General features: G+C 36.3%; 1 protein-coding gene across 3 annotated transcripts in view; it reads right to left on the bottom strand.

Moving 5' to 3' along the window:
• VPS41 (VPS41 subunit of HOPS complex) overlaps positions 1 to 14,765 on the bottom strand; it is a 192,025-nt gene that overhangs the window by 85,806 nt on the left and 91,454 nt on the right. For all 3 annotated transcript variants that reach the window (XM_030795990.1, XM_030795989.1, XM_030795991.1), the window contains 2 exons: positions 10,228 to 10,290; positions 6,868 to 6,933 (listed from right to left, as the gene is read on the bottom strand). In XM_030795990.1, the coding sequence (XP_030651850.1) occupies positions 6,868 to 6,933; positions 10,228 to 10,290 (129 nt within the window). The remainder of the gene's footprint in view (positions 1 to 6,867; positions 6,934 to 10,227; positions 10,291 to 14,765) is intronic.

Here is a 14,765-nt window from a genome sequence, read left to right as displayed (position 1 = left end):
GGAAAACTCACCAAAAAATACTTTAACAATAGAGCTATTTTATTGCTTGGTTTTTCATATCTAAAAAATGCTTGTGAAGGTTACATTTGTGTTTTACTTCCTACTAATCAATAGTTTTTAATCAATTTTGGTACATTGGTGACAGCATGAAATAAATTTCTAGGAATGGAACCACGACTTACAACACAGTACCTAGAAGAAATAAAGGTATGTATTTACAATGCCTCAACGTGCAACCATTAGACTGGTGGCTGCCTGTGGTGTAACTGTGAATTAACTAGGAAGTCTTAATTTTAATTCTTAAAAATGTTCAGACGATTCACTTGAAAACTACAATGGTAAGTAATGTGGGAAGAAGTTTCAGGCAGAAGGCAACAATCAAGCATCTGAAAACTTGCAGAAATATTATCCTAGAGATCCAAACAGTGGACAGGAGACAAAGAGGAACTGCTAATGTCAAAACCCTTCTAGCCACCAAAACCCCGGCTCCAATCTGACCCAAAGATGAACAAACACATGAGGAAGCACTCCTACACTTCATGTTTAGGGATGGCAGTGGTAAGAAAAGGCTCACTGGATCGTCTAGATTCTAAAAAGATTTGTAGCCAGAGGACTGGAAGCTATGGGGAGATGCTGGCCAAAAGGGCACAGACTTTCAGTTCTAAGATGAATAAATTCGGGGACCTAATGTACACTACAGTTACTATATTTAATAATGCTATATTAAATACTTAAAATTTACTAATAGATTTTAAGTATTCTCATACCCAGAAAAAGGTAACTATGTGAGGCAACTGATAATGTTAATTAGCTTGAACGTGGCAATCACTTCACAATACATACTAAATACATTTGGTATATATCAAATTATCATTGTATAACTTAAATATGTATAATTTGGCTGGGCGCAGTGGCTGATGCCTGTAATCCTAGCACTTTGGGAGGCCGAGGCAGGCAGATCACGAGGTCAGGAGTTTGAGACCAGCCTGGCCAACATAGCGAAACCCCATGTCTACAAAAATACTATATATATATATATATATATATGTATATATATATATATATATATAAAATATAAAATTTTAATTTGTCAATTATACCTCAATAAAGCTAGAAAAAAATAAAAACAATGTTGATAACAAAGGCAAAAGAAATAAAATTTAAGAATAATCTTAATAATAATTTTTTAAATATTTAGTTTTATAAAAAGCTTCCCGTATTGAATCCTCCTTCAAAAAGGATTCAAAATCCAATTTATTATTTGCAGACCACTGCTGGAAGCTTACAGAAGCTGGTTGACGCTACCATCTCTGTCCTTCAGGTAAAATTTGCCATTTCAAATTTTCCTCATTTCATTCAGTCCAGTCCTTTCCTTGTTGGCTGACTGACATTTTCTAGCTTACAAAGCAACTTGTCCCTGCAGCCAGGTCCCCTCATTCTATCCCACCATAATGCCAAACAGCTGACTGTCTGATTTCTAAAAATGAACTCCACTGCAAACGGCATCATGACAATTTAATGATTTGTCAAAGTAGTAGAACCAGTTATTATAAAGTGTATTTCAGTGTTCAAAGGTAAAGGTTCTGTGAAGCTAAAGTTTACCTGCTGACAGGGAAAGCTGGACAATTAAAAAAAAAATCCAGACAAGAATCACTTGGCAGACTTATTTCTAAAATAGAAACTTCATTTGCCATGCTCCTGTATTAAAATTCTTGCTACACAAGAAGGTTACACTTACAAAAAAAATTCATTGGTTCACGTGTTTGAAAGCTCTCTCCAACGGCACTTTTAAGAGATGTGCTTCCTCTTTTCTTTCTTTTTTTTTTCAAGATGGAAACAAAACAGAATATGGAATAAGCTTTTTATGCTCATGTGTCAAGCACTGGAGTCCATAAATCCAGCTATGCCATTCAACTACTAAGAAGATACCTTGAAAACCTAAAATAAAAGTTTATGCCAGACAGAACTACAGCCTCCTAGTCCTAGTCCCTGGTGGATAAAGAGCTATCTCTAAACACCTAAGAAGCCAGAACTTTAAAAAGGAAATAGCTGTCAAACTACAGTTTCACGTTTTCTTCTGCTACATTGCTATGTTCTGCAGTACTGTTTTCAAAAGTATGTTCTGATTACTTTAATAATTTTTATAGGAATCAAAAATTGTAATAAGATTAAACAACTATTAAATATTAATAGACATCTCTCTCAAATTTTCTTATGACTTCATGAATATCTCATAGTGGTCCTCTACTTTTCTACTCAGTTCCTCTAGTCTCTGTGCCACTTTAACTCATTGTTTGTAGAAGGTGGCATATAATTCCAATGATTTATTTGGCTGTCAGTCTAGAGATCAGTGTTCTTAAGGGTTAAGAACGTCTTTATTCCACATTACACCTTCATTTGGCTAGTCTTTGCTCCAATTTTTTGAAGATTAAATTATTTCTTAAAGGTGGAAAGTCGTAACCTCTCAGTTATCTGATGTATGTCTTTATTCTCTTTTCCTCCTATGTGATCTGCCACCTGTTCTCAAAAGAGGAGGGATCTTGATATCTATAACATATGATTATTGCAACGTTATAATCATTTGCTAAATGTTGGGCTTTTCAAAATTGTTCTGCCTAGTTTATGCTGCTAGTTTAAAATTGCAGCTGAAAGGATTGAAGTAGCTACTGAGCCAATGTAGTTATCTCATTTTTCAAAGATATAAACCTCTATAACTCAGTTACAAAAAGAGCAGCTCCTAAAAATTTGCAAACACTTTCAGAATGAAAGTGATCATTTCACAATAGTCCTCCTTTCTTAATGTAACCTTCTAAATGCCTTTAGTTTTTAACATCAAAGATATATTTCTTAATGAAATTAGAAAAATACATCCTAAAACACCTCAACTAAATAAATCTATTTCAAAACAAACAAAACACACTAATGTAAAAAACATGTAGCATAAATAATCTTTACAAGTACATACCACACAACATGTAGAAAAAGGAAATTCTCTGGAGATTTCTGCAAACCACACCAAGCTGATACACATTTTGAAAATCTCCATTTAACCATATGCAAACAGATCATTATAGTTTATCAAGTAAATGGTACCTTTTAGTACTTACTAAATACATATTTACATGATAAAATTTAATGGATCCAAATAAATCAAAGTTTGTATGTTACAAGTCATTAAATTGTGGACACAGTTACATGTTTCTAAAGCCTTTAACATAAGTAAAATAAATTATAATGGCTTTTTAAATAAATTATTCTAAATCACAAACTATTATCACACTTTTAAAAGACTTGTTTTGTCATACACACACACAGACACACCCCTCCATATATATAGATAAACAGGTATATCATATATATATATATATATATATATATATATATATATCTTCTTTAGTAGTGGAAATACTTTGCTTGTATTACCCTAGGGTGCTTTGATTGTACTGGGAATAAAAACAGGTTTTCCTTAAAGAATGATAATATATAATGGCTTTTTAAAGGGAAAGAACCCCAAACCAAAGTTTTAAGAGTAGATAGTCTTTGACTTATGATTATTTGACTTAACGATTTTTTCAACTTTATGATGGTACCCATACAATGATTCAATTTTTCACTTTCAGTCTTCAATAAATTACATTATATATTCAATACTTTATTATAAAATAGGCTTTGTGTTAAATGATTTTGCCTAACTGTAGTGTTCTGACTACAATTAAGGTAGGCCAGGCTAAGATGTGATGTTCAGTAGGTTAGGTATATTAAATGCATTTTTGACTTAACAGTATTTTCAACTTACAATAGGTTTATCGGGACAACCTCAACTGTAAATTGAGGAGCATCTGTATTTCATCTGCCATCCCATAACTAATTACAGAAAAATTAGTGGCTCTGAAACCTAAAAGGAGTACTGGCATAAAGATAGCTATATAGATTGGTAGAATTCAGAGTCCAGAAATAAACCCTAACATTTATGGTTAACCAATTTTCCACAAAGGGCCCAACACAATGGGAAAGGAATAGCCTTTGCAACAATGATGCTGGGTCAACTGGATATTCATATGCAAAAGAATAAATTTGGACTCCTGTCTTACATCATACACAACAATGAACTCAAAATATATTGTACACCTAATTTAAGAGTAAAAAATACAAAAGTCTTAAAAGAAGCAAGCATTAATCTTCATGACCTTGGAAGAGGCAACAGGCAGTGATCTCTTAGATACAACACCAATAGCACAAGTATCAAAAAAAATTAAGATAAATGTGACTTTATTGAAGTTACAAACTTCTGTGCTTCAAAGGATACCATCTATAATGTGAAAAGACAACTCATAGGCTGGGAAAAAATATTTGCGAATCATGTATCCGATAAGGAATATCTACCCAGAATTTATTTTTAAAGTTTACAACTCTATAATAAAAAAAAACCCCAATTAAAAAATAGGCGAAGAATCTGAATAAACATTTCTCCAAAGAAGATATGCAAATGGCCAATAAGCACAGGAAAAGATGGTCAGCATCATCAGTCATCAGATGAAAGTCAAAACCACAATGAGCTATCACTTAACACATACCAGAGTGATTATAATCAAAAAGAGAAAATAAAATGAATATTGGTGAGAATGTAGACAATTAAAACCCTCATATATTTCTGATGAGAATGTAAAATGGAACAATCACTTTGGGAAACAGTTTGGCAATTCTTCAAAATGTCCAACATAGAGTTACCATATGATTCAACAATTCCATACTCAAGAGAAATGAAAACACACAGCCACAAAAAGCTGTACAAAAATGTTCATAGCAGCATTATTCATAATAGCCAAAAAGTAGAAACAATCCAAATGTCAATCAAGCGATAAACGGATGAATAAAACATGATAGATCAATACAATGAAATATTATTTGGACATAAAAAGGAATGAAATACGGATACATGCCACAACATTGATGTACCTAGAAAAATAAGGAAAGAAGCTAGACACAAAGGCCATATATTATATGATTCCATTTATATGAAATATCCAGAATAGGAAAACTTATAGAGAAAGAAAATAGATTAGTGGTTGCCTAGGGATGAGAGGAGGGGAGGAAGGAAGATGGGGAGTGACCGCTAATAGGTACGAGGTTTCTTTTTGGGGTGATGGAAGTGTTCTAAAATTAGATTATGTTGATGGTTGCACAGCACTGTAAATATATTAAAAACCACTAAACAGCATACTATCATCTGGTGAACCTCAATAAGGCTATTTTAAAACATCTAAAAAAACAGATGACTTAATACCAATTACTTACAATGACATGGGTAATCACGGGATTCCTCACTTTAAAATATCATACATGTGCTTTTCTCATGCCCCATATACTAAGCCTTACATACAATATACTAAGTTCTTCAGTGTATGTTTTTCCTTTTAAATTATTTTAGTCCCGAATGTCTAAGTTAATAATAAAATCATTTTTAATTCAATTTTTCACCAGATGACCTTAACTGTTTTTATTTTACTGTCATTTTATATACATACAAACATTTGTTTTTCTGTGTGCTTGGAATGAGATGTCAACAGATGCATTTTTGGAGAACTGAATAGGAAAAAAAAAAAATAATATTCGGAGTTCCAGTATGGTGATAGCATTTATTATAAAATAGTCTTTAAAATATCTCTAGATAATAAAAACAGAAAAAAAACTAATTTGACTTACTCTATAAGCAGACAGATTCTTTAATTTGAGAATTTACTATATCTATAAACAGAAAAATGTTAATATATGAAAGTTTTTCTCTCTTATTTCTCTTTACATTTTTTAAGAGACAGGGTCTCGCTCTTTCACCCAGGCTGGAGTGCAATGGCGTAATTATAGCTCACTGCAACCTCAAACTCCTAGGTTCAAGTGATCCTCCCACCTCAGCCTCTTCAATAGCTAGGACTAGAGGCATACCACCACATGCAGCTAATTTCTTAATTTTTTTGTATAGTCAGGGTCTCACTCTGTTGCCCAGGCTGGTTTCAAACTCCCAGCCTCAAGTGATCCTCCCACCTTGGCCTCCCAAAATGTTGGAATCATAGGAGTGAGCCACCATTATGCCCAGCCCAATCTCTTATTTTTTAAATAGCACTGAGATAATAAAACGTGCCATGAACATGTCAGTGAAGAGTAGCCATAACTGTTCTAAAAGTTTATCAAGGCCCACAAGAGATTTTCTACATGGGAAAAAAAAAAATCGGAAAAAAAAAATCAGTAGTTTAAGCGTGCTTTTGTTATTTTTAAATGCTGCGTCTTTTTTGTGGAAGGGGCAATGTTTCAAAGCTCTAGATGTAATAGCTCTCTTATTTTCTTGTCCTATATCTACTTCAAAGAAATGTAGTGAGAGGCTGGGTGCAGTGGCTCACGCCTGTAATCCCAGGGCTTTGGGAGGCCGAGGAGAGCAGATCACCTGAGATCGAGAGTTCGAGACCAGCCAGGCCATGTCTTTAGTAGAGACATGGCGAAACCCCATCTCTACTAAAAATACAAAAACTACTCAGGCATGATAGCAGGCGTCCGTAATCCCAGCTACTTGTGAGGCTGATGCAGGAGAACCACTTGAACCCGGGAGGCGGAGACTGCAGTGAGCCAAGATCACGCCACTGCACTCCATCCTGGGTGACAGAGTGAGATTCCGTCTCAACAAAAAAAGCAATGTAGTGAGAAATACTGAAGCCACAACTCTCCCAAGAGATGATGATCATCAGATTTCATTACATTTGTCTTGCTCGAATTTCTCCTAACGAATAGCCAGACATAAAAACATTAAGGATAAATTACACAGTAAACACACAACACCCGTCAAGGCTACATATCAAGGTAGAGACACACAGCACTTACCTTCTTCCCTCCGGTCACAAACTGCTTGCAACTGGATCTCACAAAATGTGGATGCACAGCAATAATCTACAAGAGAAATAGAACCCAACTCTGGTTTAGGAGTCATGGCTAATGCACAGAATGAAAACCCCTGACACAGTTCAAGCAGCATGATCTAAAAATCATCCTGAAACCTTGGTAGGAAGTAATATATTCAAATCATATTTTACAACAACTGATGACATCTGAGTTTTCTTCTTACATGAAAAGATTTCTTCTCTGAAGCCAGGTCAAAGCTCAAAGAGTAGGATAAGTCAGTTCTAGTTTCTGGCTGAGGACCCCTATAAGTGGATGTCCCCTGTACAGAGGCAGCAAGGGAAGTCAAGGGAGGATGGTCAAGGCAGCAAGATGTCACAACTGTTTCTAACTGGATACAATTTACAGAAAACAAAACAAAACAAAAACAGAGAAAGAAGTCAACTAACTCCTTGTCCAAGATGCCTCTCAATGATAGATGGCACCAAGTGGCAATGCAGCCTCCCAGATGTTTAGCCCACTTACACCAAGACCCCATCAATGGAGAGAGAACAGAGTTACAGGCCCAAAGAGCTAACCGTTCAGGACTTACCTTTTTACATACAACCTGTTCCCCTGATTCTCATCTGCTTCCCACTCATCCAATCTTTCTCCAGCCCCTTGCCACCCAGGTTTCTCTTAAGGTTCTCCACCACCCTTGTTACTGTTTCCTTCATTTGCAAGGGCTTTATGATTACATAACATCATTAACATTTTGGGGAGGGGGTGAAAACAAAAGCCCTCATGGCTCCACTCAGTGCACCTCCATCTTTGGAGCTCATCTGTTGTGGCTGTAAGCTTGCATAGACTCCACTTCCTTCTCTCTTTATCCCCAAACCACCCATGAAATCACCAACTTAACTAATTTTGTGTTTTTCTAATTTAACATAGAGAATTTTTTTTAGGCAAACACACACACAAAATCTCACACAATTATACTTCTATATACCTTCAATTAAACATATTTTATACTTGTATTAATTGACACATTTCCCTCCTACAATGGAATAGATTCCTCTTCCTACAATGTCATTTTTAAGGCTTAGCATATGATCCTTCATTGCTCTAACCACTCCTACCTCCCAGGTTAGCCCTTCTTCCCTTCAATACTTTCCTAATCCATCCTCAATACCAGTACTGAAGGATTCACACATTCTATTGTTTCACATTCTTAAAACCTCCCCCTAGCTCTCTCGTAATGCATAACTGGAGATCAGTGACTGATTCCAAACATCTTCTCTGCTCCTCAAACACATTATGTTACCCTTTTCTTCCCTTCAGATGTAAGAAAATAAAGCTATCAGGGTCATTGCCCACAAGTGCTCCTCCTTCACTGTCTAACCTGCAATAGCTAGGCTCAGTCCACTTCCTTCATGCCTGTTTCACAGGCAGAGGGTCTAGGACTCTTTTCCAAGATTATCTTCCCTACCTAAGCTGTTGATCTCATTGCTTAGTGCTGCTCCAAGAAGCATTCTCTTTTATTTTTAATCTTTTCCTCTTTACTGGTTTTTGCCATGAACCAAAACATGATCGGCAAAAACCTTCCCAGGACATGGCCCCTCTCTCTACCAGATGATCTCTCTTCTTTATTACCAAATTTCTTGAAAGAAGAGTCTCTGCTGACTGTTTCTACTTCCTCACCTCCAATTTATTCCTTCATGTATAGTGATACTCCTGCTCTGAAAAGAGTCCTCAGCAAGGTCACCAGTAACTTCCTAATTACCACGTAGAATGCCCTTGTTTCAGTCCTTCCCCCTATTTAATCTCCACACTGCATTTGACACTGCTGACCACTTCCTCCTTGTAGAAACCCTCTCTCCCCTGGCTTCTCTGACACCACTCTTCGGGATTCCTTACAGTCCCTCCAACTGCTTCTTCTTAGACTCCTTTGCTGTTTGTTCTTCCACAGCCTGAGTCTTCAAGTTAGAGTGTTCCAGATGTTCACCATCAGTCTTCTCTTCTCACTCTACAGCTCTAAATTGGATAATATCTTTAAAAATAGCTTCACCTTATTCAACTATGGTTATCACGTTTGTGTTTAAGGGCCAATCTCCATCCTGAGGCCCATATTCATGTTTCTAAAACCTCCGTAACATCCCCACCTGATGTACTACACTTACCTAAACTCAGGACCAAACTAGCCATGTCCTTACTCAAACATACCCTACTGCAACTGATGGCATCCCACACCCCATCCCCAAAGTGAGAACCTGAACTGACCCTGAGCTCTTCCATCTTTCATCACCCTCATCCAAGCCATCACTAAGGCTCGCTAAGTCTATTTAGCACAAGCTGTCCAAATAAATTTCATCTACTCTATCTTGAACACTCACTATCATTCTTTTCACTGAGATCCTGTAATGCCCTGCCTAGAGTATTATATTAGGCTTCTAAATTGTCTTTTGTCCCCAATCGCTCTCCTGTTTAAATCACCCTCCGCTCTGGCAAATTCAACTTTTTAAAACATAACATCAGACCCTATCTCTCCTTTACCTGCTGGTCAATAAATGTTTGAATAAACAAGTGAAAAAAATAAATGACCTCTTCCTTCAACAACTATAATAGACACTTCAACCACCATAATTTTTATCTAAAACTAGTCCTCTTGACTCTTATCTGTCCTTCAATCAATACTGTATACAGTCACCATATTAATTTTCTTAAAGCTTAGCTCAGTTTATTTACTTTGTTCTTAAATATTCAGTAATTTCTAGTTATTTAACAAATGGAGTGCAAATTCTTTAGCCTGAATGTAAAGCCAGCCCAATCTTCCTCCACATTCTCTTGTGAAATCAGTTCTTTTATGTACCAAATAAATTGGACTATTTGCCATTTCCTGAACACAAGGTGAACTTTCTAGCCTCTCCATTTCTATTATGTTGTTCTTCCACATGGAAAACCAGCTTCTCTCATCAGTCCCTCTCCATTTATTAAAGCCAAGTTAAACATCACTCCACCAATGAAGCCATCACTGACAAGAACAGCTAAAAGTGATTCCTTTCAGCTTTGGAATGCTTAATATTATTTCTACCTCTTTGAGTCTTTTATCACAGACCGTGTGTGTGTATGTGTGCGTGATCTCACTCACTATAATAAAATACCCCTGAAGACAGACTGAGATCACAATCACAAAATACACATTCTGTCTTCTTTCACAGCATCTAAATAGTATCCAGTACATCTGAAGTGTTGAAAAGACACTTATTGACAAAATTAATACAGAAGTGGTAATGTTCAAATTACTGTAATCCATATTGCCTTACTTGAGAAAACTCTTGGAAAAAGTAAAACTTGCTGAATACTTACTTTAATGGGACAGTCAAAAGTCTCGTGAAATTCTTCTCCAGAATACAGTCCAAATACCTGCACCTACAAAGAAAATGGATTGTATCAGTTCACCATGACAGCAATAGAGAAGGCTACTGAGTCAGTATGAACACATACTATCAATAAGAAAAGTAGAACATTTAATAATCCTAAGGCCCCGTGACCTCTATTGAATATCTAATGAAAACAATCCCATCAGCCAGGCGCGGTGGCTCACACCTGTAATCCCAGAACTTTGAGAGGCAGAGGCCGAGGTGGGTGGATCACCTAAGGTCAGGAGTTCAAGACCACCCTGACCAATATGGTGAAACCCCATCTCTACTAAAAATATGAAAATTAGCCAGGCATGGTGGCATGCATCTGTAGTCCCAGCTACTCAGGAGGATGAGACAGGAGAATTGCTTGAACCTGGGAGGCGGAGGTTGCAGAGAGCCGAGATTGCGCCACTGTGCTCCAGCCTGGGCGACAGAGGAAGACTCCGTCTCAAAAAAAAAAAAAAGAAAAAGAAAAAGAAAATCCCATCAGAGTGAGGGTACTTTACTGCAATTAAGCTTTCATAAGCATTCCATGGATAGAGTTCCCTTCAATCACCACAAATTGTATTAAATGCATGCCATTAAAACAACGAAACAGATTTGAACAAGTTATTAATATTCTTTTATAAACTTCCATAAGCCATCCCTAAAGGAACTATTTTTTCATCTCTTAAAGGAAAGGTGAGTTTTTTTTAGTCTCTCTCATATATATAAAATAAACCAACCACGTAGATCAGTGTGGTAAGAGATTAGGTGAACTGCACTTCACTCACAACTTATGCTGAATCTATTGAGAATATAGAAATGAAAGATTTAAGTTCCTGCTTATCAGTGTCTCCCTTAAAGTTGTTCCAGGCTACTTTATTCATACTTAGTATATTTTCTGAGTGCTTTACTTAACAACAACAAAGCAAAAACAAAACTGAAATATAAAACACATGCTATAAAGAATACAAATCATAAATTTATAGTTTGACAAATTTTTATGACATGAACATATCCCTGTAACCATCACTCTGATCAAGAAATAGAAGCCAATAAGCTCCTTTGTTTCCCTTTCCAGTAAATAACACCCTCCAACTAATCACTACCCTCAAAGCTACTGGCATGGGTAAGTTGTGCTGGTGTTAGAATTTTGTAAGTAAGGAATCATATTCTACTTCACTGATTTATTTCATTCATTATTTAACATTTTCTTTGTGAGATTTAGCCACACTGTTGCATATAGTGGAGGTTGGTTCTTTGCCACTGCTGTGTATTATTTCAAGTATGAATATATCACAGTTCACATATCCATCTTCCACTGATGACCACTTAGGTTGTTTCCAGATTGGGGCTATCATGAATAATGCTGCTAAGAACATGCTTTGCAAATCTTCTGGTGGACTTATATACATATTTATGAAGGGTGTATAACTTGGAATGGAATTGCTGAGTCATAGGTTATGTGCATGTTCACATTTAATAGGCAAACCATTTCACAAAGTGGTTTCAAATTAATTACGCTCTCACCATGAGAATGTTTGAATGTTTGTGTTCCCCCAAATTCATTACGTTGAAACCTAACCTCCAAAGTGATGGTTATTTATACTCTCAGCATGAGAATTCCATGAGATCTCAAATGCTTGGAGCTGACAAATAGTACTAGAGCCAATGAGAACTATTTCCCAACATTGGAATGTGTTCACTGTCTTTCTAGTCTCTAGTATAGTGGTATTATTCTTCTTTAACTTTTGTAGGAATTCACTGGTGAAGCCATCTAGGTCTCATGGCTTTGCTATGGTCTGAATGTATGTGTTCTCCCCAAATTCCCTGTGTTGAAACCTAACCTCCAAGGTGATGGTATTAAGAAGTAGGGCCTTTAGTGGATGATTAAGTTATGAAGGTGGAGCCCTCATAGGTGAGATTGGTGCCCTTATAAGAAAGCTTGGAGTAACTAGCTAGAGCTTGAGGCAATTAGCTAGCCCTTTTGCTCTTCTGCCTTCTGCCACACACGGACACATCATTCATCCCTTCTGCCATGTGAAGTTACAATAACAAGGTGCCATCTTGGAAGCAAGGAGAGCAGCCCTCACCAGATGCCAAATGCTGGCACCTTGAAATTAGACTTCCCAGCCTTCAAAACTGTGAGAAATAAATTTCTGTTGTTTATAAACTACCCAGTCTAAGGTATTTTGTTATGTCAACACAAATGGACTAAGACAGTTTCTTTGTGAAAAGGTTTCCAATTATAAATTCTATTTGAAAAATAAATATAGGACTATTTAAACTTTCAATTTCTTCTTATTTTAATCTTGGTAAGTTCTGAGTGGTTCATTCTTTCAAGCCCCAAGCAGGAAATTCACTTATGTTATAATTTTGGGAAATAGATTCATACATTAGAAGTTAAAGTTTTGGGGACCATCCACTCATTTTGTAACTACTGTTTTCATATACTTGTGCCAAGTTTGTTATTTGGGTTCTACAAACAGGAGATAATATAATGTAAAACGGAGGGAATTTCATTTTTCCTGAGGCTGGCCTTGAAATGTATTCTTGACATGGCAAATATACATATGCCCCCCCATCACCTGCTTCTCATTGTTCAGAGGGTATAAAGTCATTACTTTTATGGAAATATATAGGCATAGGATAATATAACAAACATCTTATAAAATAATGGCTAAAAAGCAGAAAAGGAAAGCACTGCATTCAGGGTTTCACTTTACCTGGGGAAGTTTAACTTGATGGACCCCAACAAATCTAAGAAAACCAGGTGAAAAGAAGGAGGTTCCTGAACCACAGGAATCTTAATGGAGTGAATCAACAAATGGCCACCTTGATGAAGCTACCTCAGTATGAACACCTGCTCAACTAGCAAGCTGAACTTCTAACATAATCTATTTCTTTTCAGTACAATAAGGTCATGTACCGCATGGTCTTGTGCTAAATCTCATAATACTGCTACTAACTTACATCCCTAAATGTGTCAAAATGCTTTACCTTAGTGATTCTCAAACACACCTGCACAGTTAAAATTCCTGGAAACTAATGGCCAAATCCCACCCTGAACAAACAAACTCAAACTTTCTGGTGAGGCGAAATGATATTTTTGAAGTCTGCACAATTGGCAATGTTCTGCTGTTCCTCATTTGGTCCTCATAGCAAAACCGCTAGGTCTGAGAGCAAATACCATTATGCCTGTTGAACTGATGATTCTATAGAAAAATGACTTGCCTAAGGTCATAAAAATCATAAGCAGAAGAGTTAGAACCAGAACCCGGATTTTCTAAATCCTATTCTTCTACATGTTATCTTTACATAGGATAAACTGAAATTTGCAAAAAAGAAAGATATCTCTTTACCTAAAGTGTAAGAAGAGTAGAATAGAACAACAATAAAAAAACATTCAAAAGCCTTAAATATGTGCCAAACTGAAAAGAACATGAATATCAGACTTTGAATTAAGGGCACTCTATGACAGAAATTGAAATTAAATGAAGCTGATTATTCATTCAAATGGATAAACTTCCTTCTGCCTTATAGACGGAATAAAGAAATTTTAGAAAAAAAGTGATTTCTATTATGCAGAAAAGTATATGACACGTAAACAAATGATGCATAAGCCTGTAGAAAAAGACTGACAGATCAGTAAATGTGTGGATAAATACTGGGACTGTGGATGTAATGCTGAAAATTAAATTAGGAATTGCTGAGGATAAATGTCCCTTTAAAAATTAAAAATGCATATTGAAGGCATACTAGTATAGTGATAAAGAGGAATAAACAAAAAAGAGAACAAAATCAAACAAGTTCATAGTAAACAGGCACCGATACACATCACTATCCTTGAGAATTCGCCAGAAGCAAAAATGTCACTGTCATACCCACAGTAGGGGCTGGAGGAGTAACTGCTGAAGGTGGCAAATCAAGAATAGAACTCTCTGGTCAGTTTCTATTATGATGTTTAACTGAGCAACATTTTCCTCAACTGTTCTTGTATTCTATTTCAATATAAAAAACATATAACTTCACGAGACAAATCTCATAAGCTTCATCAGTATCAGCACAAGGGTGATTTATAAAACCTTCAATGTTTTGGTTCATTTCACTACTATGACATGCCAAACTAGCTGCTCACACATTATACTACTAAAGCTAATAAAATCCAAAACAATTCTCATTTATTTCCCCTCTCTCTCCCTATTTATTTTGCCATTTTGTCCGTGAAAATCACACTTACCTGTGAAGGGAATCCCTCGGCTTTTGGGAAGAGCTCATCTCAGATAAGAATCACATAATTAAAGGTTACGAGAGAGGACCCTTTTGAAAATGGTATCTCCTGTAGTAGCCCTAACAACTTCCCTGAACCTGCTAACAAAAATACCTAATGAAGAAAAAGAGAAAATTCCTAACTATGAGCCATAGAACCAATCTCCTGCAAAGTCCTGGGGGAATTCTCATTAGCTACAAACCAGAGAGCCATGTGAGTACCTTAGAAGT

The sequence above is a fragment of the Nomascus leucogenys genome, chromosome 17 (genome assembly GCF_006542625.1).
Source record: "Nomascus leucogenys isolate Asia chromosome 17, Asia_NLE_v1, whole genome shotgun sequence".
Lineage (NCBI taxonomy): Eukaryota > Metazoa > Chordata > Mammalia > Primates > Hylobatidae > Nomascus > Nomascus leucogenys.
Note: the sequence above shows the minus strand (reverse complement) of the source record. Positions and strands in the feature narration are given on the sequence as shown.